Source organism: Lithobates pipiens, unplaced genomic scaffold, assembly GCF_037356315.1.
Source record: "Lithobates pipiens isolate NorthernLeopardFrog02 unplaced genomic scaffold, aLitPip1_a1.2 Scaffold_25, whole genome shotgun sequence".
Classification (NCBI taxonomy): domain Eukaryota; kingdom Metazoa; phylum Chordata; class Amphibia; order Anura; family Ranidae; genus Lithobates; species Lithobates pipiens.
The window spans coordinates 171,018,254-171,044,151 of NW_027507787.1; the positions used below are offsets into that span (position 1 = coordinate 171,018,254).

Below are 25,898 nucleotides of genomic sequence, written 5' to 3' on the forward strand. Positions count from 1 at the left end.
CCACTTCCAGTCCCCAGATCAAAACAGCTTGCAGCATAGGCCTGCCTAAATTTACTTGTGCTTGACGGTCTATTTAACAAAAAATCCTATTACTAGCACTTACCTATTAGTAGAGGGTGCTACAGAAGTATTACATCAATTCAATTCCATTTTCAGCTGTCACTTTCCCAGGCAGATGTAACCAGGGAAGAAGCTAATGGAACAGGGATTGTACTCCATTAGCTTCAACTAAAAGCATGTGAGAAATCAGGGGTTAAAGAAAACCCGTCGCAACAAATTGCTATCACTTTTGGTCTCCTATATGGTAAAAATGAAGTTTAGTGAAAACAAAAAGTGTAAAAAAAATGACATCTACAACCATCCAGTAACCCCCCACCAAAAAATGTGAGTCTTCTCTACCCCACATAGAGTACATTCACATATGAACATTGCTCTACACATGATACATATCACCCCACATGCAGGAGTGAAAGCGACAATTCTAGGCCCATTATTCAACACTGAACTGATGACCGGTAAGAGCTTTAAAGTGTCGCCTATGGAACATTGTGGGTGCCAAAGTTTGTCACCATTTCTTGGGCACCCACAGTTTTAAGGCTCAACATGTTGGGATCATTTTACTCTGTACAACCTTATTTATCTTTTATTATTAACTAAACAATTGGGTTTGTATTTGATAAACCATTCTATTAATATTGTATGGCATTAAAAGTACCACCAATTTATTTTCCATGCTTGTTATCTCAAGAAAATATACGTTGGGGTTTTCAACTAATCTTTTTAAATTATTTATTAAATATGTCTGAAAAAAAGAAAAAAAAAGGGCTCCGGCAGCAAGTAATTTAGCATATGCCACTTGTAAATATGGAATAGTTTGGTGCTGTGAATTTCTACATGTGTCTTTCATACTTTAACGTCTTTTTTATTATTATTTAGAAGAATAGGGGATGGTAAAACTTCTGTCTAGAGTTTTTTCCCCTGTGTGAGATTTTTTTATTTTACTTCCTGACCCAGAGAAACAACACACAGTGATAGAAAATCTCACCAAAATAAGGGGAGATCCCCTTTTAGAAAATGATTACTAAATCACATATTGGAAGACTTTCCTTCCTATTGTAAAATGTTGGCTTTCTTTTTACTGTCTCTTCCGAGGAAAAGAGTCACTCAAACAATTGGAGACTGTGAATCTCCCCTCAGTTTAATCCTTTCCCACTCTATTCTAAAACAAAAAAAAAAGTAAAATCCTAACTTTCGATACATTTTAAGCCATTGGATTAGACGACCAGAAAAGTGCAATTTTCAGGAGAACCATCAACCTACCTATATGGAACCTCTGCCCAACCAGTCCCGTACACTAACAAATCTCCCTTGCTAGCAAGAGTGTGACATGCACTAACATTTTCTGAATGCCACCCCAGCGCACTATGGGAGTTGAGTTCCTAAAAAAGGATCAGGTGTGTTTTTTGGCAGTGCTAGGATAGGCTAATGAAGGCAGAGACCCTGCAAAATAAAATATTGATAGTTTCAATGCATTAGCCTAGGGTTCTCCAAACAAAGGGCCTGTTTACTGCCCCTCAGACTTTCTGGGGGCTGTACTGTGGCCATTGTGAGTAGAAAATTGAGGAGTAAACAATGCTTCGTCATTGGCATGAGTGGGAGGAATAGTGGCAAATGTTGGTATCAGTGGAAGGAATAGTGTCCCATCGTTGGTGTCAGCGGGAGGAATGGTGCCCTATTTTTGGTATCCAGAAGAGGAATATTGCCCCATCATTGGTGTCAGTGGGAGGAATAGTGTCCTATCATTGGTGTCATTGGGAGGAACTGTGGCCCATATTTGGTGTCATTAGTAGGAATTATGCCCCATAGTTGTTGTTAGTGGAAGGAATGTTACCCCCTCATTGATGCCCTATCATTGACACCAACAATGGGGCACAATTTCTTCCACTGACACCAATGATAGGGCACTATTCAGTCTCCTGATACCAACAATTGGGACTAATCCTACAACAGACACCAATGAGGGGGCATATTCCTCCCACAGAAACCAACAATGGGGCACAACTTCTTCCTCCGATAGGGCACTATTCAGTCTCATGATTCCAACAATTGGGACTAATCCTCCCACAGACACCAATGAGGGGGTATTTTCCTCCCACAGACACCAACAATGGGGCACAACTTCTTACGTCTTCCACTGAGACAAGTCTGAGGAATAGTACCTTGTTTTTGGGGAAGCAATAGTACCCCAAGGGCTGGATAAAGGCAAGCAAAGGGCCGCATTTGCACTGCATTAGCCTATCCTAGCACTGCTAAAAACACACCTGATTCTATTTGCATTAAAAATGAAGGGAATCACAACTCAGTTGTGTTAGGGTGGTAGGGTAGTAAGAAACCACTTACTTGTCTCTTTGGAGTCGCTCAATCACTAGCTGGGGACTTTCCGGCAAACTAGGTCCAACGGGATTCGTCAGTCGGACAATCCGATCGTTTGTGGGCTAATTGTTCGTTTTTCGGGAATAAAATCTGGCGGACCTGAAAATAGAACATGTTTCAAATCTATCCGATGGACTGTATTCCGACTGACTTAAATAGGGAAATCCGTTCGTCTGTGTGCTGGTCCGATGGACCAAATACGATGCGAGGGCAGCTATTGGCTACTGGCTACTGAACTTCCTTTTTAAGTCCTGTTTATGTCATCACGTTGAAAATGAACAGACTTTCCAATGGACTTAGTCCGTTCGTGTGTGGCCAAGTCTGTTTGTTTTAAAAGTCTATCGGAACTCCGCCGAAAGTCAGCTAGGAAGACCGTCGGACCTAGTTTGCCAGAAAGTCTGGTCGTGTGTACACGGCATTAGTTGCAAGCAGTGAGAGATTTGTCAGTGTACCAGGCTAGTTGAAGGAAGATTCCATAGAGGTAAGTTGATGTACATGTTAATGTACTGGGCGGGTGAGCCTGGCAAAATTGATCACGACATGCATCAAATGGAGACAACCACTACCCAACCCATGTGCCTAGTATATGGTAGTCATGTAAGGGTGTGTCTGCTTCTATCAGAGTTTTCTTATGTAGGTGTTCTTCTCAGTTTATTTAACCATGCTTTCTATAGGATTGAGTGCCGATGCTCTCAGAGTATTCGGTAGAAATTAGTCAACTAGTTCAGTCAAACCCAAATGCCAAACTTGCAAGACATTGTTGGACTTGACAGGGACAGAGCATTCAATGCTGGTGAAATTTGGCCTCAGACAGTTTTTCATATTTTATACAAATGGTGGTTACCATATAAAACACTGTATACAGTGGTGTGAAAAAGTGTTTGCCCCCTTCCTCATTTCCTGTTCCTTTGCATGTTTGTCACACTTAAGTGTTTCGGAACATCAAACCAATTTAAACAATAGTCAAGGACAACACAAGTAAACACAAAATGCAATTTGTAAATGAAGGTGTTTATTATTAAAGGTGAAAAAAAATCCAAACCATCATGGCCCTGTGTGAAAAAGTGATTGCCCCCTTGTTAAAACATACTATAACTGTGGTTGTCCACACCTGAGTTCAATTTCTCTAGCCACACCCAGGCCTGATTATTGCCACACCTGTTCACAATCAAGGCATCACTTAAATAGGAGCTGCTTGACACAGTAAGGTCCACCAGAAGATCCTTAAAAGCTACACATCATGCCGAGACCCAAAGAAATTCAGGAACAATTGAGAAAGAAAGTAATTGAGATCTATCAGTCTGGAAAGGGTTATAAAGCCATTTCCAAAGCTTTGGGAATCCAGCGAACCACAGTGAGAGCCATTATCCACAAATGGCGAAGACATGGAACAGTGGTGAACCTTCCCAGGAGTGGCTGGCCGCCCAAAATTACCCCAAGAGCGCAGCGACGACTCATCCAAGAGGTCACAAAAGACCCCACAACAACGTCCAAGGAACTGCAGGCCTCACTTGCCTCAGTTAAGGTCAGCGTTCATGCCTCCACCATCAGGAAAAGACTGGGCAAAAATGGCCTGCATGGCAGAGTTCCAAGGAGAAAACCACTGCTGAGCAAAAAGAGCATCAAAGCTCGTCTCAATTTCTCCACAACACATCTTGATGATCCCCAAGACTTTTGGGACAACATTCTGTGGACCGATGAGACAAAAGTGGAACTCTTTGGAAGGTGTGTGTCCAAGTATATCTGGCGTAGAAGGAACACTGCATTTCATAAAAAGAACATTATACCAACAGTAAAATATGGTGGTGGTAGTGTGATGGTCTGGGGCTGTTTTGCTGCTTCAGGACCTGGAAGACTTGCCGTGATAAAAGGAACTATGAATTCTGCTGTCTACCAAGAGATCCTGAAGGAGAATGTCCGACCATCTGTTCGTGTACTCAAGCTGAAACGAACTTGGGTTCTGCAGCAGGACAATGATCCTAAACACACCAGCAAGTCCACCACCGAATGGCTGAAGAAAAACAAAATGAAGACTTTGGAGTGGCCTAGCCAAAGCCCTGACCTGAATCCTATTGAGATGTTGTGGTATGACCTTAAAAAGGCCGTTCATGCTCGAAAACCCTCTAATGTAACTGAATTAGGACAATTCTGCAAAGATGAGTGGGCCAAAATTCCTCCAGGACGCTGTAAAAGCCTCATTGCACGTTATCGCAAACGCTTGGTTGCAGTTGTTGCTGCTAAGGGTGGCCCAACCAGTTATTAGGTTTAGGGGGCAATCACTTTTTCACACAGGGCCATGATGGTTTGGATTTTTTTTCACCTTTAATAATAAACACCTTCATTTACAAATTGCATTTTGTGTTTACTTGTGTTGTCCTTGACTATTGTTTAAATTGGTTTGATGTTCCGAAACACTTAAGTGTGACAAACATGCAAAGGAACAGGAAATGAGGAAGGGGGCAAACACTTTTTCACACCACTGTACATACCCCAGGTGTTTACAGGAACTCTCATTTCTTCTTTTTAAGGTGCCAACAATTGGTGAAGAGACAAGCGTTTATTTCACTTTTTCAGCAACTGGTGACAACGTTAATGTGGTGAATCGAAAAGCTGCCGTGATTGATGTCCCGCGTTCAGCCTGCTTGGCTCAGAAAAACAAACCGCTATACAAGCAAAGTGAAACAAGTTAGTGCAAAGGTCATGAGGGAAGGTCAGACCTCCCCAAAATGTGTCTTTTTTTTTTTTTTTTTTTTACATAAAATTCAAATTGTTGTGAAAAGAATCGGTCAATGACATGCATCAAAATATTTGCAGCATCGTACTGTGAATCCGACCTGGTGTCATGTTGTACCTCCAAGAGGCCTGTGTTCATGATACCTAGGGCTCACAGGAAGTGGGATGACTGATGCTGAGTGTACACAAGGTTGAGGACTCTTCCCTTACCCCCATGTGATGTAGCTAGGTGTCTAAGTAGCCAATTAACAAGCACCAGTACTGTCTCGTCAAAAGAAGGGGAGTGAGTCACATGCTCCCTGTAACCAATATTTCCTGGAGCCTGAACAGAGGGTGAACAATGGTGATTATATGGTGTTTCAGGGCTGGCATTAAAGGCTACCTGTTTTGGCGTGCATGGGAAAAATTAGGAAAAAATTGAGTTATATGATCCTGATCTCGCAAAGTACAGTTTATGTCTCCTTATTCACTTGGGTAAACAGAACAATAGGGGAGTGAAGTAAAATTAAATATATTATAAAATAAATTTTAAATAAATTATTTCCATTTTCATTACATACCTTATTGTAGTCCCAGTGATGTCCTCACTGGCCTGGTGCTTCTTTATGCCATACAGACATATCATGGATGGGGCCAGCAGGGTGCCTCAGTACTCCTCATAAGAGCTCTCAGCCCTGTGCAGTGTCACCCCCGCAAGGGCCGCCTAATATTGTATGTTCCTCTGTGCAGCCTTGACCCTGTAAACTTTCCAGCCCTTCCGACACTCTAGGTTCAGACATGATGTGTATACCTTTTAAATAAGACACCAACACAATGCAAACTGAAATCAACCTTCTTAGTTTTACTTAATCAGAGGAGGAGGCTATATAAGAGTGTCAAATCAGACAAGTTCTGGAAAACAGCAGCCAAGACTTAGTTGAGGTAACTCTCAGAGCAGTTGAATGAAAATAGCAATAACACACGAATAACAATATTATCCAAAGTAACAGACAGTAAGAGAAGGTTGTAAACCTCTGCAAAAATATCCCCTCAAAAAAGCAACCTGCAAAGCAAAGGCATAATGAGCTAGTATGCATCGCATACTAGCTCATTGTGAAATTCTTACCTTAAAACAAAGAGCTGTTGTAGCAGTCTCCGCACACCAATGTCACGGCCGACATCTTTCCTGGAGCTTCTTCCGAGTTTTCCTGGCTCCAGCGATGTGATTAGCTGGAGCCACAATGATGTCACGCATGCACGCGAAAGCCGCCGTTCATGGCACAGGTTCGAAAGGAACAGCACCTGTGGGCTGTTCCTTCAGAGCGCATGCACCAGTGTTGTCACTGGCTGCCTGCACTGGAAATATCTCCTAAACTATACAGGTTTTAAAGATATTTTCAATACCTATAGGCAAGCCTTATTATAGAGCAGGGCCCTCTGATTCCCCCTGTATTGAATTGTATTGTATTGTAATGTCTGCCCTAATTTTGTAAAGCGCTGCGTATACTGTCGGCGCTATATAAATCTTGTATAATAATAAATAATAATAATTATAGGCTTACCTATAGGTAAAAGTTGTCAGAGGAAGTTGGCAGGGGAAGTGTACTCTTTAAGCAAATGGATAATCAAAGGGTCATTAGATGATGTCAGTACTACTACTACTAAAGGGAAAACCCAGGCAGGCATATAGTACCTCTAATCCTAATGAGCGATTGAGTAGTATAGGTACTAGTAACGTGTCCCTCTTAAGAGCAAAAAGGGTAGTGTTCTTAATATAAGGCCTTGTAATTACCATTGCCAGCAGTTGGAGTTCAGAGAAGCAAAAGATCTTTAAGTATGGCAAAACTGGTCAGCAATTAGACAGAGATACTTGGTCTGACTAATGATAGGTCCCCTTGACAGTTGGAGTCTGTGGGGTCTGTATACAGCAGTTGTAGTGAATTAAAATTCTGGTCAGGATCCGAATCAGAAATCTGTGCCATAAAAGATTGTATGTGTCTTCTTTTCATTTTTTGCCACAAGCTGCACTCTCTAGCGCTTTTCTTACCATTTCCTCTGATAAATGTCAATGTCCCCCTTACATCAGGTGCCCTTACCAGAGTAGGTCATTACATTGGGTGCCCCCATCAGACTGACCTCATAAATTAGTTGCCACCATCAGAGTATCTCCTTATATTAGGTGTCCCCATCAGAGCGCCCCCTTACATCAGGTGTTCCCATCAGGGTGCCCCCTTACATCAGGTGCCCATCAGTGTGCCCATTAACATAAAATGTGCCCACCAGCTTGCTCCTTACCATTAAATATGCCCATCAGAGTGCCCCTTAACATAAAATAAGGGTCTGCTGATGGGCACATTTTATGTTGAGGGACTCTCTAATAAGCATATTTTATGTTAAGGGGCACAGTGATACAAAATATGCCCATCAGTGTGTACATTAAAAAATATGCCCATCAGTGTTCACCTTTGAAAAAAATGTGCCTCACTACCATGCTTGCAGGAGTTAGAGCTAGGACCAGGGAGAAGCAGGGAAGCAGTACAAGCACATGATGTCATGCCCGGACTCGCGGCCCAGCTATGAGTTAGAGCCAGGAGCCACAAACAGCAGGGGGGTGGCGCACACAAGTGATGTCATGCCCCCAACTTGCGGCCCGGCTGGGAGTGAGAGGCGCAGTCAGGAGCAGGGGATGAGGTGGACACACGCAATGTCTATGGTTGCTGGGAATCCCGTTGTTCCAGCAAAGCAGTGCAAACAAGACAGAGACTGTAGGTTTGTTCTTAAGTAGCATCTGTTTGTAATTTTGAGCTGGTACCTTTTTCTACGTGTAGCTCCAGCCAAAAAATCTATTTTTAAGGTTATTGGAAAACATAGGGAAGGATTATCACCCTTGTAACATTTGTTTTGCTGTCTGTGCACCTGTTCAGAATATTTCACCTCACTTTCTGTCCTGAAGATTATTTACAGTCCAAAGAAACCCATGGACTTGTACGTGGCTGGGAGGAGGTGGCTGAAAATACTGCAGCTTTCTGCCTGTGGTATTATTAGCAAAAAAACACCAGCAATTGTCTGCAGTTAGCTTTAATTGCACCCTGTGTACAGGATACAGTACACTGACTGAAAATACTACAACTGCCTGCCTGTGGTATTATTAGGAACAGAACACCAGCAATTGTCTGCAGTTAGCTTTAGTTGCACACTGTGCACAGGATACAGTACACTGAAAATACTACAGCTGCCTGCCTGTGGTTTTATTAGGAAGAGAACAACAGTAATTGTCTGAAGTTAGCTTTAGTTGCACACTGTGCACTGGATACAGTGCACTGACTAAAAATACTGCAACTGCCTGCCTGTAAGTATATTAGGAAGAGACTGAGGCCGCGTACACACACGGGGACTGTTCGCCCAACTTTGTCTGCTGAACAGTGTTTCGGCGGACAGTCCGCTCGTGTGTGGGCTTTCAGCGGACAGTTTCAACGAACAGTCCGCTGAACAAGGTTTTTCGGAAATTCCGAAAAACTGTCCGCTGAAACTTTGTTTCAGCGAACAGTCCCCTCGTGTGTAGGCTTGTTCATCAAACTAAGTTCCGCGCATGCTCAGAAAGGATTTACACGCCGAAAGTTATAATGCAGTGTATAGGACGTCGTATTTTTCGTCCCGTCGTATGTGCCGTTCACGTCATCGCGCACGGTTTCAGCAAACTGTTCGTTCGTCGTGTGTGGCCATGTCCGTCCATGCTAATTTTGAGCGGACTGTTTGCCGAAACTGTTTGACGGACAAAGTTGGGCGAACAGTCCCCGCGTGTGTACCCGGCCTAACAGGACCGGATCTAGCTAAACTGAATACAGTGGATATATATATGTATATATATATAAAAATATCTATATATATATATATATATATATATATATATATATATATATATATATATATAGGACTGCAACTAACGATTAATTTCATAATCGATTAATCGGCCAATTCTTTTTTCGATTAATCGATTAATCGGATAAAAAAAACTGAAAAAGGGGAGAAATATATATATGCACACACACACACACACACACACGTGTCCCCCCCAGTATAGATGACACATTCCTCCCCTCTCACATGGTGTCACTGCCCCACCTACTCTCAGTGCTCCCCCCCCCCCCCCCCCCCCCCCCCCGGTGTCTCGGGTTTTCTCACCCCTTCATGGTGGAACTTCCTAGCATGTTTTTGGGTTGCCAGCACCTGTGAAAAATGAAAATGCGATTTAAAAACGCAAACGCGGTGCGTTTTTACTACGATTTCCATTCATTTCAATGGGAAGCTGGGTTTTTGGTGCATTTTTCAAAACAGCACAAAAGATGCAGCACGCAGGACTTTTCAAAACGCACCCCCCCCCCCACTCCGTAACGCAGTGGTGTGAAGAGTCCCATTGGATTGAAAGGGAAGCACTTTTCTCGGGTCCTAAACTGTAAGCGGTGTCATCAACCTGGTTGTGCTGTGAGGCAGAATATGTAGTTGTCAGAACAGGATGTAGAGAAATACAAATTCTTTGCCAGGTAAAACTGCCCTCACATATGTATATCATTTGTGTATGTAATAGTTTGAATTCGGGTTTAACATGCCATAATGATCTTAACATTATGGTGGTTAGGCGTTTAGTGACCTCAAATTTTACACAGAACAGGACATAAGCAGCCTGCCAGTTTAATTTTAACAGACATATTCACTTATTTTTTTGGAAAGGATTACTGTATAAAGAAAGTGACTAATGTAGTCAATGTCCAGATTAGATGATACATTTCAGTACGCCATGTAACTGCCTTGCTTTCATAAAACAAATGTGTTGGCAAAGTGTAAACAACAATAATAGAACACCAGAGCAATTATACGGTGAACGCCGCGCTGGGGGTGACGTCAGCGTGCAGCGTGCCGCCGCCGGGTGTACCAAGATGGCCGCCAGCTCCGGAGCTAGGCCGAAGCCGCGGTCTTTCTTAAGGCCACGGCCCGCTCTGCGGATCACATGGTGCGGACCAACTAATCGATAATGAAAATCGTTGACAACGATTTTCATTATCGATAATTATCGATAATATCGATTAATCGTTTCAGCCCTATATATATATATATATATATATATATATATATATATATATATATATATATATATATATATATATATATATATACACACAACACCTGGGATGCATATATATACTAAATACACTGACTGCAGATAACTAACTGACTCGCCTGCCTGCTCTATCTAACTCAAATGAAATGACTCTCTCTCTCTCTCTCTATCTCTCAGCTCTTACCGCGCTGTAATTGGCCAAGCATAGGGCATGCTTGGCCAATTATCAGCCAGCAAAACGGCCCATAATGTTTGTAATCTGAAGAACGGCCGACTTGAACTCGAAGCTCATCCCTAGTGGCTGGCAATTAAACTTAGGGCATGTGCCCGCTCACCAATCCTGATGACCACAAACAACTATCCTGTGAGTTATGCAAGTCGAGATGGCTGCTAACTTAGCTAGCTGCCTGTTGTCAGCGATGATGCGAGGATACCTCTGGCGTGGCAGAGAAAAAGTTTGGCCTATTTGATCTGGAACCGCCGTGGCAGTGGGTGGCATGGTATGCCACAATCCTCCAGATGGAGTGGTGGACCAATGCTCACGCGATGGATCCCAGAAAGCAAGAGAGCACTGGTCTGTCCAGCAGATCTTTTTAAAGCCTCTCCCATAATTCTCCCTGGAGAGGATGGTCTGCTGGGAAGTGTAGTTTGTAATTTGTACTTGTACTTCAATAGTTCATGTAATTTGTAATTTGTACTTCAATAGTTCAGCGATGGCTGCACAGAGGACTACAGTTCCCATGATGCTCTTCTCTAGGCTCAGAAACCTGATAATCTGAGCCCAGCACTAGAGGGATACAGAAGAAGTCTGAAGAAATGAAGGATAAGTCTGCAGTGTCAGATAACTGTAGTCCTTTCCCAACTACAAAAGCAGTGGGCTGGCTCTTCGGAGGAGTTTAGCAAATATCAAAAGGCCCTGATGGGCGGGTGTCAGTATGGAGTAGTGAGTGCTCTTAAGCAGGCTGTATTTATATGCAGACCACCCTAGGTAATGCCCACATGTGATGCTGAGCTTCCATTATTGAAAGAACTAAAATTCTAGAAAATGCTGGATATCCTCCATCCATGAAATTAGATGGGCTCTTTTTGACTTGCTGCAGCTTCTAATGCATACTGTGAGATGCTCCCAGTGTGAAGTAAAATCAGGTTAAACAATTTCAATACAGGAGTTCAGCTTTGAGTTTTTTTATTTCATATTTTTCATGGTAATGTGCCCCCTGGGGCTGGCATCCCAGGAGTGCCGGAAAAGCACTTTTGGGCTGCACTATACCACTGGTGGTTTACTGGCACAAGGACAGGTCCGCTTTGCCTTTCTTGCACTCTGCCTTCAGATGTCTGCCTTTTGGCTAAACAGGGCAATTTTTATATTGGTCGAAAAGGCCCACTGTGTACTGCGTGGCACTTTTTATATTTGTTTTGTCACTGCACTTGTGGTGTTTTTTTTGTGTTTTTGCACAGATGCCTTGCCCTGATGAAGGCTCTGTGGTCTTTGGGTCTTTTGCCTCTCCCCATTCTAGAGAGGTCTCTCTTCAGGATAGACCCTCACAAGTACATGGTGGACCAGCTTTTTTGGTGGTCCCTAAGGAGTGGGGTCCACTTGGTTTCGGCTAAGTGGACCATGGGGTACTTTGCCTCTGTCAGGAGCCTTGCACCTCTGGAAGTTTAAGATTAGAGGTCCGTTCTCTTCAGAGAATTGGCCATTCTGTACCTTCTGTGAACTTTTTAGTGTGCTGTGATTTCACGGTTCACTTTTTTTGTTCACAGTAGTTCAATAAAGTATCTCTATGAGTGCATCAGAACTCCTATTACATTTCTTTTTAGCTCCTAGATTCCAACCTTTCCAAACTCTATCCAAAATAAAAGCTATTTGTAGGGTCTATCTCCTATGCTACAGTATATGCCAGATGTCCCTCTAACTTTCTGTTCTTTTTCCGCAGTACAAATAAGGATGCCATGTTATGATGAAAACTTGAAACAAGTTGTAAAAAATGTAAGTTTAACTTTTGTTCTGCTCTTTAAAAAAAATATTTCAGACTTCAGGCAGCTTACTCTCAATGATTTGGCAAAAATAATATTTTCATGATCTCACTGTGTGCCCCATCTATAGTACATGGCCCACCACTATTGTAGCATTCCCTATGTGCAGAGATCACAGCCCTTACCTTCCTGCCAGATGACCATACATCTTTCTGTTATGCCCTTTGTACTGTGCATTATGCAATGGTTTTAATGGAAAGAGTGGGTACAGGTCCACAACTGGCAAGGCACTCATGTATTAGAATGCCAGTTACCTGTTCTACCATTGCAAAGAAAAGATTATTAATATACTATATGGCCTATGGTCTGTGGATGACTGACCATCACACGCACATGAGCATATTGGACACCCCATTTTAAAACCATTGCCATTATAATAGACAGCCTTTGCAGTTAAAACAGCTTCAGCATATGAGTTTGTTGGACATCCTAGTTACAAAACTATGGCCATTCATTTGGAGTTGGCTCTGCCTTTCCAGCTATCTCCACTCTTCCACAAGTATTTAAAGAGTGTGGGCATTTGTTCCCATTTCGCAAAAAATAACATTTGTAAAAGGCATTTGGATGTTGTTGGATGGTGTTCCAATTCATTCCAAAGCTGGGCAGTAGGATTGAGGTCAGGGCTCTGTGAAGGACACAAGTTCCTCCAAACCAAACTCACCAAACCATGTAATTATGGAGCTGCCTTTGTACACAGAGGTACAGTCATGCTGGAATAGAAAATGGCATTCCCCAAACTGTTACCACAAGGTTGGAAATACACAATAGTCTACAATGTCTTTGTATGATGTAGTATTAATGGAACTCTTCACTGCAAACTCCTGAACTTATTTGGAGGGGGGTGTCCACATATGTTTAGCCAAAAGGTGTGCTTCAACCACTGGGCTTATTTGTGTATAAACAATGCTAAATGAAACAAATCCTTTATTTACCACTTTTTGATTAATACCTTTCCTTTTTTTTGTTTTACAGTTCACAAAAGCTACACTTGTGGTAAGACTTGTCTTTTTTTAATTTTAGTTAATGTTTTTAGTAACTCCCCCCCCCCCCCCCCCACACACCAGGGACCTTATTAGAGTCCCTCTTTCAGACCCTATTACACCAGGTCCCCCCTTATATTAGGGTCCCCAGGTGAGCCCCCTTGGCATCAAGGTCCCCATTAGAGCCCCCCTTACATCAGGACCCCATCCGAGCCCCTTTATATTTGAGTCCCCATTTACATCAGGGTCCTAATTAAAGTTCCCCTTTCAACAGGGTCCCCTTCAGAATCCCTCTTACTTTTTTGTCCCCATCTAATTTCCCACATACCTCACGGTTCCCATCAGAGTCCCCCTTTACATTAGACCCCCATTACATCAAGATCCTCCTTACATTGGCAGTGTTTCTCAACTTCAGTCCTCAAGGCGCACCAACATGTCATGACTTCAAGCTTTCCATTATTATGCACAGGTGATCATTTTACCTGCCTTAGTAATTACCACAGCCCTTTCACCTGAGGGAATCCTGAAAACCTGACCTGTTGGGGCGCCTTGAGGACTGGAGTTGAGGAACACTGCATTAGGGTACCGATATGAGCCTCCATGCAAGAAGGTCCCCATCAGAGTCCCCTCTTACATCAGGGTCCCTATCACAGCCTCCCCTTATATCAAAGTCCCAATTAACAACAGGGTCCCCATCAGCGTTCCCCATTATATCAAAGACTCAAGTCCCTCCTTACATTAGGGTCCCCATGACACCAGTGTCCCCATTAGAGCCCCTCCTACTAAAGCAAAAAGTACAAAATCATAATATATTTCTTTAAAGCTTTAGTATTTTGGAAGTTCTTGGATGTTTTTCAAAGCTAGATTCCAACTATGTCTTTTATTTTCCATGCTATGTATGTGCTGTCTGGGGATCTGAGTTCCATGTGACTTCATGTGCTTTAAATGACAGAAATACGTTGCACATGAAGTGAAATGGTACTTTCTCTGCATAATAACAATGGTTAAAAAGATATGCAAAAGTCGCTGCTTGGCATCTTGTCGCCTTAGGATAAGGTTTGTTTTGTTCTTCTACAGATTATAGCCCATGCCAGGGTTATCTAGCAGAAATCTAAAGTATGCATATATACAGTATTACCATTATCAATCATTAACTCCCATGCTTCATTTATGTTTCTGCAGGACCCAAATGGAGCGCGCGTGAACCAAATTCTGAATCCCACAATAGACCATGGTGTGGTGACAGTGGCCTTCCCTACATCTGAGCGCTCACGGCTCGGGTACTGGAGTATACAGTTTGAAGATGATAAGGGAGCAATGGAGTATGCATCTGCTCAGCTTCAGAGATACGGTGTGTTGAATTATATCACCCTTGTAACTGATGTAGGGGGTAGGTGGCACTTACTCCATGTTATCCTCCTTGTTGGGCACCAAGTGTGGGTCACATAGGAGACATACCCTGGCATGGGTTCTTATGGGTTATTCTGGGCACCTTGAACAGGGTCATTGTTACCTATAGGGGCTTTTAAAGCATCAAGCATGGAAAATATAGTGCTGGATCACAGCTGCATGCAATTGCAAGGCTTGACAGGTAAGGTATCTATTTAATTGGTGAAATCTCATCTTTTATATTTTACAAAAAAAAAAAACTGGATAAATTATTTTGTTTGTATGCCTTAAAATGAACTTTAATATATTTTTTACTGAAATTTAGCATTTTTGTAAACCATTGCACTAATATCACGTGATGTAAGAAATAAAGAATTGGAACTACCGCTATTTTATTCTCTAGGGCAGGGATCTACAAACTTTCTAAACAAAGGGCCAATTTACTGTCCTTCAAACTTTAGGGGGGCCGGACTGTGGTCAGTAGAGGAAGAAAATGTCTTAGCGTCAGTGGGAGTAAACAATACCCCATCACTGGTGTCAGTGGAAGGAATAGTGCCCTGTCAGTATCAATGGAAGGAATAGTACCCCATCATTGGTATCAGTGGGAGCATTAGTGCCCTGTTGTTGGTATCTATTGAAGGAATAGTGCCCCACCCATATTGGTGTCAGTGGGATGAATAGTGCCCCATCATTGGTGTCAGTGGGAGGAATAGTGCCCCATCATTGGTATCAATGGGGAATTAGTGTTTCATTCTTGGTGTCAGTGAGAGGATTAGTATCCCATTCTTGGTATCAGTGGCAGGAACTATGTCCCAATGTTGCTGACAGTGGGTGAAATACTGCCCCAAGGGCCTGATAAAAGCAAGCAAAGGGCAACATCCAGCCCTGCCCAACCGCAGTTTGGAGATCACTGTTCTAGTGTGTTTTCTTTCAGAAAATGCCCTAAGCCAGTGCACCACAGCATGGTAGACTCTTCCTAATATGGAAGGGATCTACAGGTCTCACATCCATTGCAAATGCAAATAATAGGGGGTCTATTTTTAATATTTGAGTAGGGGGCAAAGCAATGCAAATCATTCCTTTATATCTAAGGGCAAAATTTGCATCAAGGACCATTGTTTTTTTTGAGTGTAGGCTGGCACTGTTCAACTGTATAATGCAATTTAAAAAAAAAAACATAGTGGAATTCAGAAATAATAAGTTCATATAAAAAACAAGTCAAAAAAATTCATTATAGCCATCTACACATGAAACACATCTCCTATGTAAGGAGGCACTCTTATTAGAACCTTCATATAAGGCGGAACTCAGATGTGGAACCAAACACATACAGCAAGTGTCCTTCTAGGATGAGAGTTGATGATGTTGTCATTCATTTTCAGAGCTACCAAGATTTGATTGGAATTCCAATTGTCCCTACACCATCTCTGTTTTGGACGAAACGGCTGAAATTACTGGAACTGCAAAGTAAGTACAGTCAAAGCTTCTAATCCTATAAACCTACTCATACCATGAGGGCATGTTCACATCATAGTGGCAAGGTAACATTTGGTGTGTGTTACACATGTTGTGATAGAGTGTCAATGCACCTTCTCAGTGGTGAACAGCTGAAAATGCTGCATGCATGAATTTATGGTCCATTGTGATACATTGGGCAGCCCATTTAAACATAGGGGCTTTATTGCGAAGCACCTTAATGTAGCCCCAACCCAAATTTTTTGGGAGTCTGATGGTAACTACCAGAGGTAGGGTGGGCTGACATAATTCCTCAGGGTGCAGGTTACTAGGCATAGTGGATGATGAACAAGAAGGAAAGTTGGGTGCCAGTCACATTTATGCTTAAAAAAGAGAGAAGTTTATTTCTCAAACAGGAAAAATGTGGGAGAGAGGGGATAGGGCACAGGACAGCCTTAGTACTGAACAGCAAACAGGCAAATTCGCAGACTCCTTAGACAAAAATAGGTGAGAGGTAGACAGCAGATAAGGTAGGCAGCAGTATAGGAAAAAAAGCCTTTACGCTAAACCAGCACATCTGTACTTTGTAGTATAGGCTGTCTCCTATAGTAACTTTGCTTTACTAACTGTATCGTACTGAATTCCTTTGGATGAGTTCTCTCTTAAAGTCCTCCCAACCACTTCATAGTCCCCAGCTCTTGAAGAGTTGCCTCTGGTCCTTCCTTAGAACTCCATACTTCTCAGAATTGTTTCCAGATCTCTGGTAGGCTTTTCTCAGCAGAATCTTGAACACATGGTTATGCCCAGGGCTGGACTGGGACACAAATTTCGCCCTGGACTTCATCCAGACCAGCCCACTTTAATTTTGCAAACAAGCACAAAAAACAGTATATAAAACTATACGTAATTGTGCAAAAAAACATAAGTAGCATAACATAAGGAGTCCTCACTAACCTCTTTTATTATTTCACTGGTTCTCCCCTGTATTTTTCTCATCTTTCTCACATCACTGTGTGAAGTTGAGGGCAAGCTGCGCAGCTATTACTTTGTCACTGAAACCGGCCCACTGAGCCATCGGCCCACCGGGAAACTCCCTGTAGTCCCAATGGCCAGTACTAGGGATGAGCTTCGTGTTCGAGTCGAACGCATGTTCGACTCGAACATCGGTCGTTCGTGCGTTCGCCGAATTCCGAACGTTTGGGCCGTTCGCGGCAAAATTCGTGTGGCCCACAATGCACTGCGATGGCGCAATGCATTGCTGTCTCACGATTGGCCAAGCATGCACTGTGACCCCGCATGCTTGGCCAATCGCAGCGCCAGTAGCGGGAAGAGCAATGGTTGGCCACAGGCATCCTGCCTGTGGCCAATCATAGCTCAGACTGTGTAGTGCACGCCCCACACTATATAAAGCTGCCTTTCAGGCGGCCTCGTGTAGTGTTTGTTAGCATCTGAAGCAGTGGGTGTTCTGTGTACCTTCAACACAGTTACACACCAATCGTTTTTGGCTGATTTACTATTTTGCTCTTGTGTAGTGGTTACTGTCTGTGCCCTGACCGCAGTATACACCACTATATTCACCTCACCTATATAGCTAGTGATCTAGCTTTAATAATAGAGCTTGCAGTCAGTAGTGTTAGTGCGTGCTGTCTGCGTGCTCTGTACCCAGTACATACCACTATATACACCTACATAGCTGTTCTCTATTTGAGCCCGATTGTCATTTGCTGGAGTTATTGGAAGTTGTGTGTGCCTCCAGCACAGCACAGTATACATCTGTATATACCCCTTTAACTCTGCTGTTTTCTTGTTATTGTCTGCGTGCCCTGACCGCAGTATACACCGTCATATTCACCTCACCTATATAGCTAGTGGTCCATCTTTAACAATAGAGCTTGCAGTCAGTAGTGTCACTCAGGAGATAGTGCGTGCTGTGTGCCTGCTCTTTACCCAGTACATACCGCTATTATCCACCTACATAGCTGTTCTCTATTTGGGCCCGATTGACATCTGCTGGAGTTATTGGAAGTTGTGTGTGCTTCCAGCACAGCACAGTATACATCTGTATATACCCCTTTAACTCTGCTGTTTTCTTGTTATTGTCTGCGTGCCCTGACCGCAGTATACACCGTCATATTCACCTCACCTATATAGCTAGTGGTCCATCTTTAACAATAGAGCTTGCAGTCAGTAGTGTCACTCAGGAGATAGTGCGTGCTGTGTGCCTGCTCTGTACCCAGTACATACCGCTATTATCCACCTACATAGCTGTTCTCTATTTGGGCCCGATTGACATCTGCTGGAGTTATTGGAAGTTGTGTGTGCTTCCAGCACAGCACAGTATACATCTGTATATACCCCTTTAACTCTGCTGTTCTCTTGTTATTGTCTGCGTGCCCTGACCGCAGTATACACCGTCATATTCACCTCACCTATATAGCTAGTGGTCCATCTTTAACAATAGAGCTTGCAGTCAGTAGTGTCACTCAGGAGATAGTGCGTGCTGTGTGCCTGCTCTGTACCCAGTACATACCGCTATTATCCACCTACATAGCTGTTCTCTATTTGGGCCCGATTGACATCTGCTGGAGTTATTGGAAGTTGTGTGTGCTTCCAGCACAGCACAGTATACATCTGTATATACCCCTTTAACTCTGCTGTTCTATAAAAAAGGCATCTGCAGGAGTTAGTGGGTGTTGTGTGCCTCCAGCACAATATAAACTACCCAACTACTGTTTTACCCAACTCCCTTCAGGCCATTACCATGTCTGGAAGGCCAGCAAGGAGAGGCAGACAGGCGCGAGCCGATAAAAGAGGGCAAGCAGGCTCTGTGTCTAGAGACAACAGTGCTGGTCGTGGACGCGGTGCATTGTCATCAGCACGTGGCCATGGGACATGCTTGTCCTTCTTTTCTGCAGCTGGACATGTTGAACCGCAACATGCCAACGACTTGGTAGAGTGGATGACCAAGCCCTCTTCATCCTCCTCATCCTCTCTCACCCAGTCTCAGGATAGTAGAAAAGCAGCTGCCAACACATCGTCGTCCCTCCTCTCAATGTCATCATCAGTGACTCCTTCCCTAGACCCACCACGTCCTCCTGAGGAGTCTCCTGAACTCTTTGAGCACAGTGTTGGGTACATGCTCCAGGAGGATGCCCAGTGTTTGGTGGGCTCTGATGATGACACTCAGCTAGAGGAAGGCAGTAGCGTGAGCACAGAGAGAGGGGATGCTCAAGAAGGACAGCAATCTGGCAGTCATGTTCCCCAAGCTGCAGCATACTGCCAGGTTTGCTACAGCGATGAAGAGGGAGGGGATGATGAGGGCACTGACTCCACGTGGGTGCCTGGAAGGAGGGAGGAGGAGGAGGAGGAGGCACATGTCCAACGAGGCAGGATGCCCTCCGGGGGCCAGCTTAGGGGCAGCACACCGACTGAATCACACCGCAGAGCTCCGCCTGCGCAGAGCGCTTCCTCTGCGCAGAGCGCTTCCTCTGCGCGTTATTCTAAAAGTTCTTTGGTGTGGGCCTTTTTTGAGACGAGTGCATCAGATCGCACCGCTGCTATTTGCAACATATGTCTCAAGCGTATCTCACGTGGCCAAAACATCAGCCGCTTGGGCACCACATGCTTGACCAGACATATGTTGACCTGCCATGCAGCTCGTTGGCAAGCATACCTCAAAGACCCACACCAAAGAACAAAGCGGACCTCTCCTTGCTCCTCATCAGCTGGCATCTCCAACCCCACTAGACCTTCAGTCCTCTCTGAAACCTGCTCTGAGAGGAATGAAGGTGTAGAATTAGGTGTGTCACAGCCAAGTGCTTCCGGGAACTCTGCTAGTGGTACATCCACGTCCGATTATAGCAGACAAATGTCCCTGCTCCAGCTGCTGGACCGGCGGAAGAAATTTACTCCCACCCATCCACATGCCCAGCGGTTGAATGCTAGCTTGGCTAAATTGCTAGCACTTCAACTGCTGCCTTTTCAGTTGGTAGACTCGGCCCCCTTCCGTGAGTTTGTACAATGTGCGGTTCCTCAGTGGCAGGTCCCCAAACACCACTTTTTCTCACGGAAGGCAATTCCGGCTCTCTACCGGCATGTGGAAGGCAATGTCCTTGCCTCGCTGGACAGGGCGGTCAGCGGTAAGGTGCATATTACCGCTGACTCATGGTCCAGCAGGCATGGACAGGGACGTTACCTGTCTTTCACGGCCCATTGGGTCACTCTTCTGGCTGCTGGGAAGGATGCAGGACAAGGTGCAGTAGTATTGGAGGTTGTTCCGCCACCACGCCTCCAAAATGCTACTATTGGTTGTGACACACCTCTCTCCTCCACCCCCTCCTCTTCTTCTTCCTCCATGGCCTCTTCCAGTGCTCTGTCCTCAGAACCAGCTGTGCTCCGTAGGCGTTGCAGGGGCTACGCAAGTACGCAGGCAAAACGATGCCATGCCGTACTTGCGCTGGTTTGTTTGGGGGACAGGAGCCACACTGGGGCGGATGTTTTGTCAGCTCTGCAGGGGCAGGCCGAGAGGTGGTTGACGCCACGCCAGCTTAAGCCAGGAATGGTGGTTTGCGACAATGGCACCAACCTCCTCTCCGCCCTCCGACAGGGACAACTGACCCACGTGCCCTGTGTAGCTCACGTCCTTAACCTGGTGGTGCAGCGGTTCTTGGGCAGGTACCCCGGCTTACAGGATGTCCTGAAACAGGCCAGGAGAGTCTGTGTGCATTTCCGCCGATCATTTAATGCCTGTGCTCGGCTGGCTGAGCTCCAAAAGGAGTTGAACCTGCCCAAGAACCGCCTTATATGTGACATGCCCACCAGATGGAACTCAACATTGGCCATGCTGCAGCGGCTGCACACGCAGCAGAGGGCCATCAATGAGTACCTGTGCGACTACGGCACCAGGACAGGGTCAGGAGAGCTTGGTTTTTTCTCAGGGATGCATGCACTGTCCTGTCACCGTTTGAGGAGGCCACAAGGATGGTGAGCAGTGACAGTGCATGCATCAGTGACACTATACCTCTTGTCCACCTCTTGGAGCATACGCTGCGTGGAATAATGGACAGGGCACTTGAGGCAGAACAGAGGCAGGAAGAGGAGGACTTCCTTGCCTCTCAAGGCCCCCTTTATCCAGACAGTGTTCCTGCTGTGCCACCCATCACACAGGAAGAGGGTGAGGAGGAGGAAGAGGAGGAGGAGGATGATTGTGTCAGCATGGAGGTGGAGGCTGGCACTCAGCATCAGCAGCAGCAGTCTTATAGGGATGATTTACAGTCCCAAGAAACACGTGGACTTGTACGTGGCTGGGAGGAGGTAGCTGCGGATCATGTTGTCCTTAGTGACCCAGAGGACTCCGGACCGAATGCCTCAGCTAACCTTCGCTGCATGGCCTCCCTGATCCTGCAAAGCCTGCGGAAGGATCCTCGTATTCTTCGGATCAAGGAGAGGGACCATTACTGGCTGGTCACTCTCCTTGATCCACGGTACAAGGGTAAGGTTGCCGACCTTATCTTGCCATCGCAGAGGGAGCAGAGGATGAGACATCTCCGGGAGGCCTTGCAGAAAGCTCTGTGCAACGCGTTCCCAGAGACTGGGAGGTCACAAACTCCTGGTCCTGGACAACGTGTTGCTGAGGCATCAGTCAGAAGGAGCGGTGGAGAAGGTGGCCGTCTGACTGATGCTTTCAGACAATTTTTTAGTCCGCAGCCCCAAGGTATGATTGGTTCCAGCACCCATCGCCAGCGTCTAATTTACATGGTGCAGGAATACCTAGGGGCAAGGTCAGACTTGGACACCTTTCCCACTGAAAATCCTCTGGCTTACTGGGTCTTGAGGATGGATCACTGGCCAGAGCTTGCACAGTATGCAATTGAGCTACTGGCCTGTCCTGCATCCAGCGTTCTTTCGGAACGCACCTTCAGTGCTGCTGGTGGCTTCGTTACCGATCACAGGGTGCGCCTGTCCACCGAATCAGTTGATCGACTGACCTTCATCAAGATGAATCAGTCTTGGATCACCCACAGCTACCAAGCACCTGAAGCTGATGTAACCGAATAATTTTTTTTGAAATACCACATCCCTTCAAGACTGCCTATGCTGATGCTGAGTGACTGTCCTGTTATGTTGATTGTCTATCCTCTTCCTCCTCCGCTGATATGTTGGAAGAACATTTTTGGTTCTGGGTGATGCCAGCAGCCCAATTTTTCTGCCCCTGTTTAACAGGGGCGTTTAAGTAAAATTTTTGATGCAATGCTTTGCAGCAGGGCTAATTCCTGCAAAAAAAATAGAGTATATGGCAGAGGTTGCAGTGTGATGGCACCAGTGCCTAAGGCCCAATTTTTCTGCCCCTGTTTAACAGGGGCGTTTAAGTACAATTTTTGATGCAATGCTTTGCAGCAGGGCTAATTCCTGCAATAAAACTAGAGTGTATGGCAGAGGTTGCAGTGTGATGGCACCAGTGCCTAAGGCCCAATTTTTCTGCCCCTGTTTAACAGGGGCGTTTAAGTACAATTTTTGATGCAATGCTTTGCAGCAGGGCTAATTCCTGCAATAAAACTAGAGTGTATGGCAGAGGTTGCAGTGTGATGGCACCAGTGCCTAAGGCCCAATTTTTCTGCCCCTGTTTAACAGGGGCGTTTAAGTACAATTTTTGATGCAATGCTTTGCAGCAGGGCTAATTCCTGCAAAAAAACTAGAGTATATGGCAGAGGTTGCAGTGTGATGGCACCAGTGCCTAAGGCCCAATTTTTCTGCCCCTGTTTAACAGGGACATGTAATTACAATTCTTGATATAATATTTCACAGGAGGGCCCCTTCCTGTGCCCACCCAGAGTAACTGTGAGGACTTATAGTGTTGTGGCACCAGCACCACAACCACCAAAGGTCAATTTTTCTACCACTGTTCAACAATGGCATGTAATTACAATTCTTGATATAATCGTTCACAGCAGGGCGCTCCAGCGGCCACCAAGAGTCACTTTGAGGGCTTACAATGTTGTTGCAAAACCAACACCTTGTTCCGCCATTTCTGCAGAGCATATAGGGCAGGCCCCTACTTTCAAACATCCAATTTACAAACATCTCCTACTTGCAAACGGAAGGAGACAACAGCAAGTGAGATGAAAAAAGATGGACGACAAAACAAATTATACAGGGGGGATAACCCTTCCCTATGTTTTCCAAAAAGCTTAAAAATAGTTTTTTTGACTGGAGCTACACTTTAAAAATGTACCAGTTGAAAATTACAAACAGATTCAACTTAACACAACAAACCTACACAGTCCCTGTCTTGTTTGCACCGCCTGTATACTGCTGTTCTGAGTATATAGGGCCTGGGGGCAACACGTATTTCCTTTTTTTAATATGGGTACAGGGTTCCCCTTAATATGCGTACAAGACCCAAATAGGCTGGTAATGGGCAGGGAGGGCTACCCATGCCATTTTTCTGAATGATTTTCAACCATATTGCAGGAACCAGATATAACATTAAAACCGCAAGCAGTTTTAAATGGTGTTATTTCCGCTTAATGTCATTTTGTGCAGGGACTGTTGTAAACACGGGAAACACGTGGCACTTCACAGGCATACTACAGACACCCCCCAGGCACCATATTTAAAGGAATATTTCACTTTTTTTTTTCACTTTAATCGTCATTAAAATCAGTGCTCCCGCTAAAACGGTAGTTTTTAAAACTTTTTTTTGCAGTGACCCATGTCCCCTGAGGCAGGAGGCAGGTCGCCAAACCCTTTTTAGGACACTATCTTGCATATTAGCCATTAAAATTAGCACTTTCCAATTCGAACGTTCGAGTCCCATAGACTTCAATGGGGTTCTAACGTTCGTACCGAACGCGGGGGTCGTTCGCAAGTTCTGGTGCGAACCGAACCGGGGGGTGTTCGGCTCATCCCTAGCCAGTACATGCCTGGTTATGCCTCAGGCTTCAGGCCTAGCAGCCAGGAGCTGTTCCACACTCAGCCACCCAGGCCGCAGCCCTGCGCAGGAATACTGACCCTGATCACCTGACTTATTCCAAATACATACCTTTTCCCAGCATGCATAGTAGCAAATATGATTGGCTGAGAAAGGTATGTTTATCCATAACTTGAACTTGCTGTAGCTCATCACACTAATGTCAAAGGCAACAGCACCACCTACTAACAAAAGGGAGAAACCACAACTAAACTGGATTAGGAGGGAAGCCATTTCTAAACATTACAAATTAGACAGGCTGGCTACCACCCAGAATAACTAAATTTACCTGTAGCCCTGCTTTGGGACAAGGGTGCTACATTAACATGCAACTGCATTTAACACAAAGCAGTGGACTGGACTGTTGTAAATGGCCCTGTTGTGTTTCAAATTCTGCTTTATTTTGATATACGGTACCACCTTAGGCCCAGTCGTCCAGACAGTATGGTCACCTGCTGACTTGGCACCATCCACAGGCAGCTTTAGGCCGCTTTCAGAAGGAGCAGACTCCATCTTGATCAGCAAGAGCTCTCTTAACAGATCCCCTGCTGATGAAAGCAGAGGGGACAGAAGACACATCGGTAAATGGAATGTAAATGGTCTCCACTGTCCGTTTACAGCCAACCACCCTCAAATTCGATCTGCCTAGATGGAAGAAGATGAATCCCTTTCCATTTTTTTTTGTGAACTGGATCAGGTCTGGAACTAAACTGACACAAGTCTGTTTACACCCATACATGAATGGACTGTCTGATCTGGTCCACCTAAAAAACTGACAGGGGGACCTGATCAGAACCACCATGTAAAAGGGGCCTGACTCTTCAATAAGACACAGAAATTGAATCCAACACAATTTGACTTTTACTGATTTTCCAGGTTTGAAGTGTTAGACAATAACTATCCTAAGCTCAAGATGAAATATGTATAGAGAATATTTGGTAGTCAAAAAAAAAAGGAATTGCTGCCTCTACATATTACTGCCACGGAGGTGGAGAAAAGGAAATGTAATATAACGGTGTAGATGTGTCGCTATTCCTCTATTTTTCAAAATTAGTAATAATAAATAGAAGCCAGGTTGTGGGGACCTGCCCTTGCAGCAGAATCTTGTCAGAAAAATCATTTTTAAAGTGAAAGAAAGGTGCTTATTAAAGTGCTATTGTGTTGCACCCTCTGCCTGTTGTGGCGTTGCAATGAAAAAGTGGTGTGCTTAAAGTGCTCCGTCTAATACAGTTAGGCTTTGGTAATAAAATTAAAGCAAAACAGGATAAAATTAATTACGTGCTGAAGTATGTTACACCCTCTGTAATGTTCAGGGTGTATTGTTAGTGGTATATTGATGTGTATGAGGGTACATTGATGTATATGAGGGTACAGATGCTCTGATTAACATGCAATATTACTTAATCCTATTGTATTCCAAACAATGTGTGTGTTTGACCCTCTGTTACAAAATCTCACTGCATAACCATACAATCATTAGCAGGGATATGGCAAACCACAATACCAAATAATATAATATATGATACATTATATAATTAGTATCCCACTGTGTAAAACAGAGTTAACTGTGAAAATGCAAATTCAAACAGTAAATAGTTAAATTAGTCCATTAATCCAATGATAAAAATAAAGTGACTTGTGGTCAAAATAAGTGTCCAGTGCCTGATCAAAATAATGTTGTCTATCCTTTTAAGTGACTGTAGTGCCGGTGATATTATCCGTGCTAGTAGTAGAATTGCGCTCACTCACCTTACCCCCCAGTGGTACTGCGCGTTCACAGTATAAGCCACTGTGTAGCTCTCTGGAA

The 25,898-nt window shown here is 44.4% G+C and overlaps 1 protein-coding gene across 1 annotated transcript in view; it reads left to right on the forward strand.

Moving 5' to 3' along the window:
- LOC143929798 (ovostatin-like) overlaps window positions 1–25,898 on the forward strand; it is a 214,208-nt gene that overhangs the window by 54,104 nt on the left and 134,206 nt on the right. The window contains exons 4-8 of the mRNA XM_077453774.1: window positions 4,962–5,118; window positions 12,199–12,251; window positions 13,271–13,291; window positions 14,461–14,629; window positions 16,050–16,134. Of these exons, the coding sequence (XP_077309900.1) occupies window positions 4,962–5,118; window positions 12,199–12,251; window positions 13,271–13,291; window positions 14,461–14,629; window positions 16,050–16,134 (485 nt within the window). The remainder of the gene's footprint in view (window positions 1–4,961; window positions 5,119–12,198; window positions 12,252–13,270; window positions 13,292–14,460; window positions 14,630–16,049; window positions 16,135–25,898) is intronic.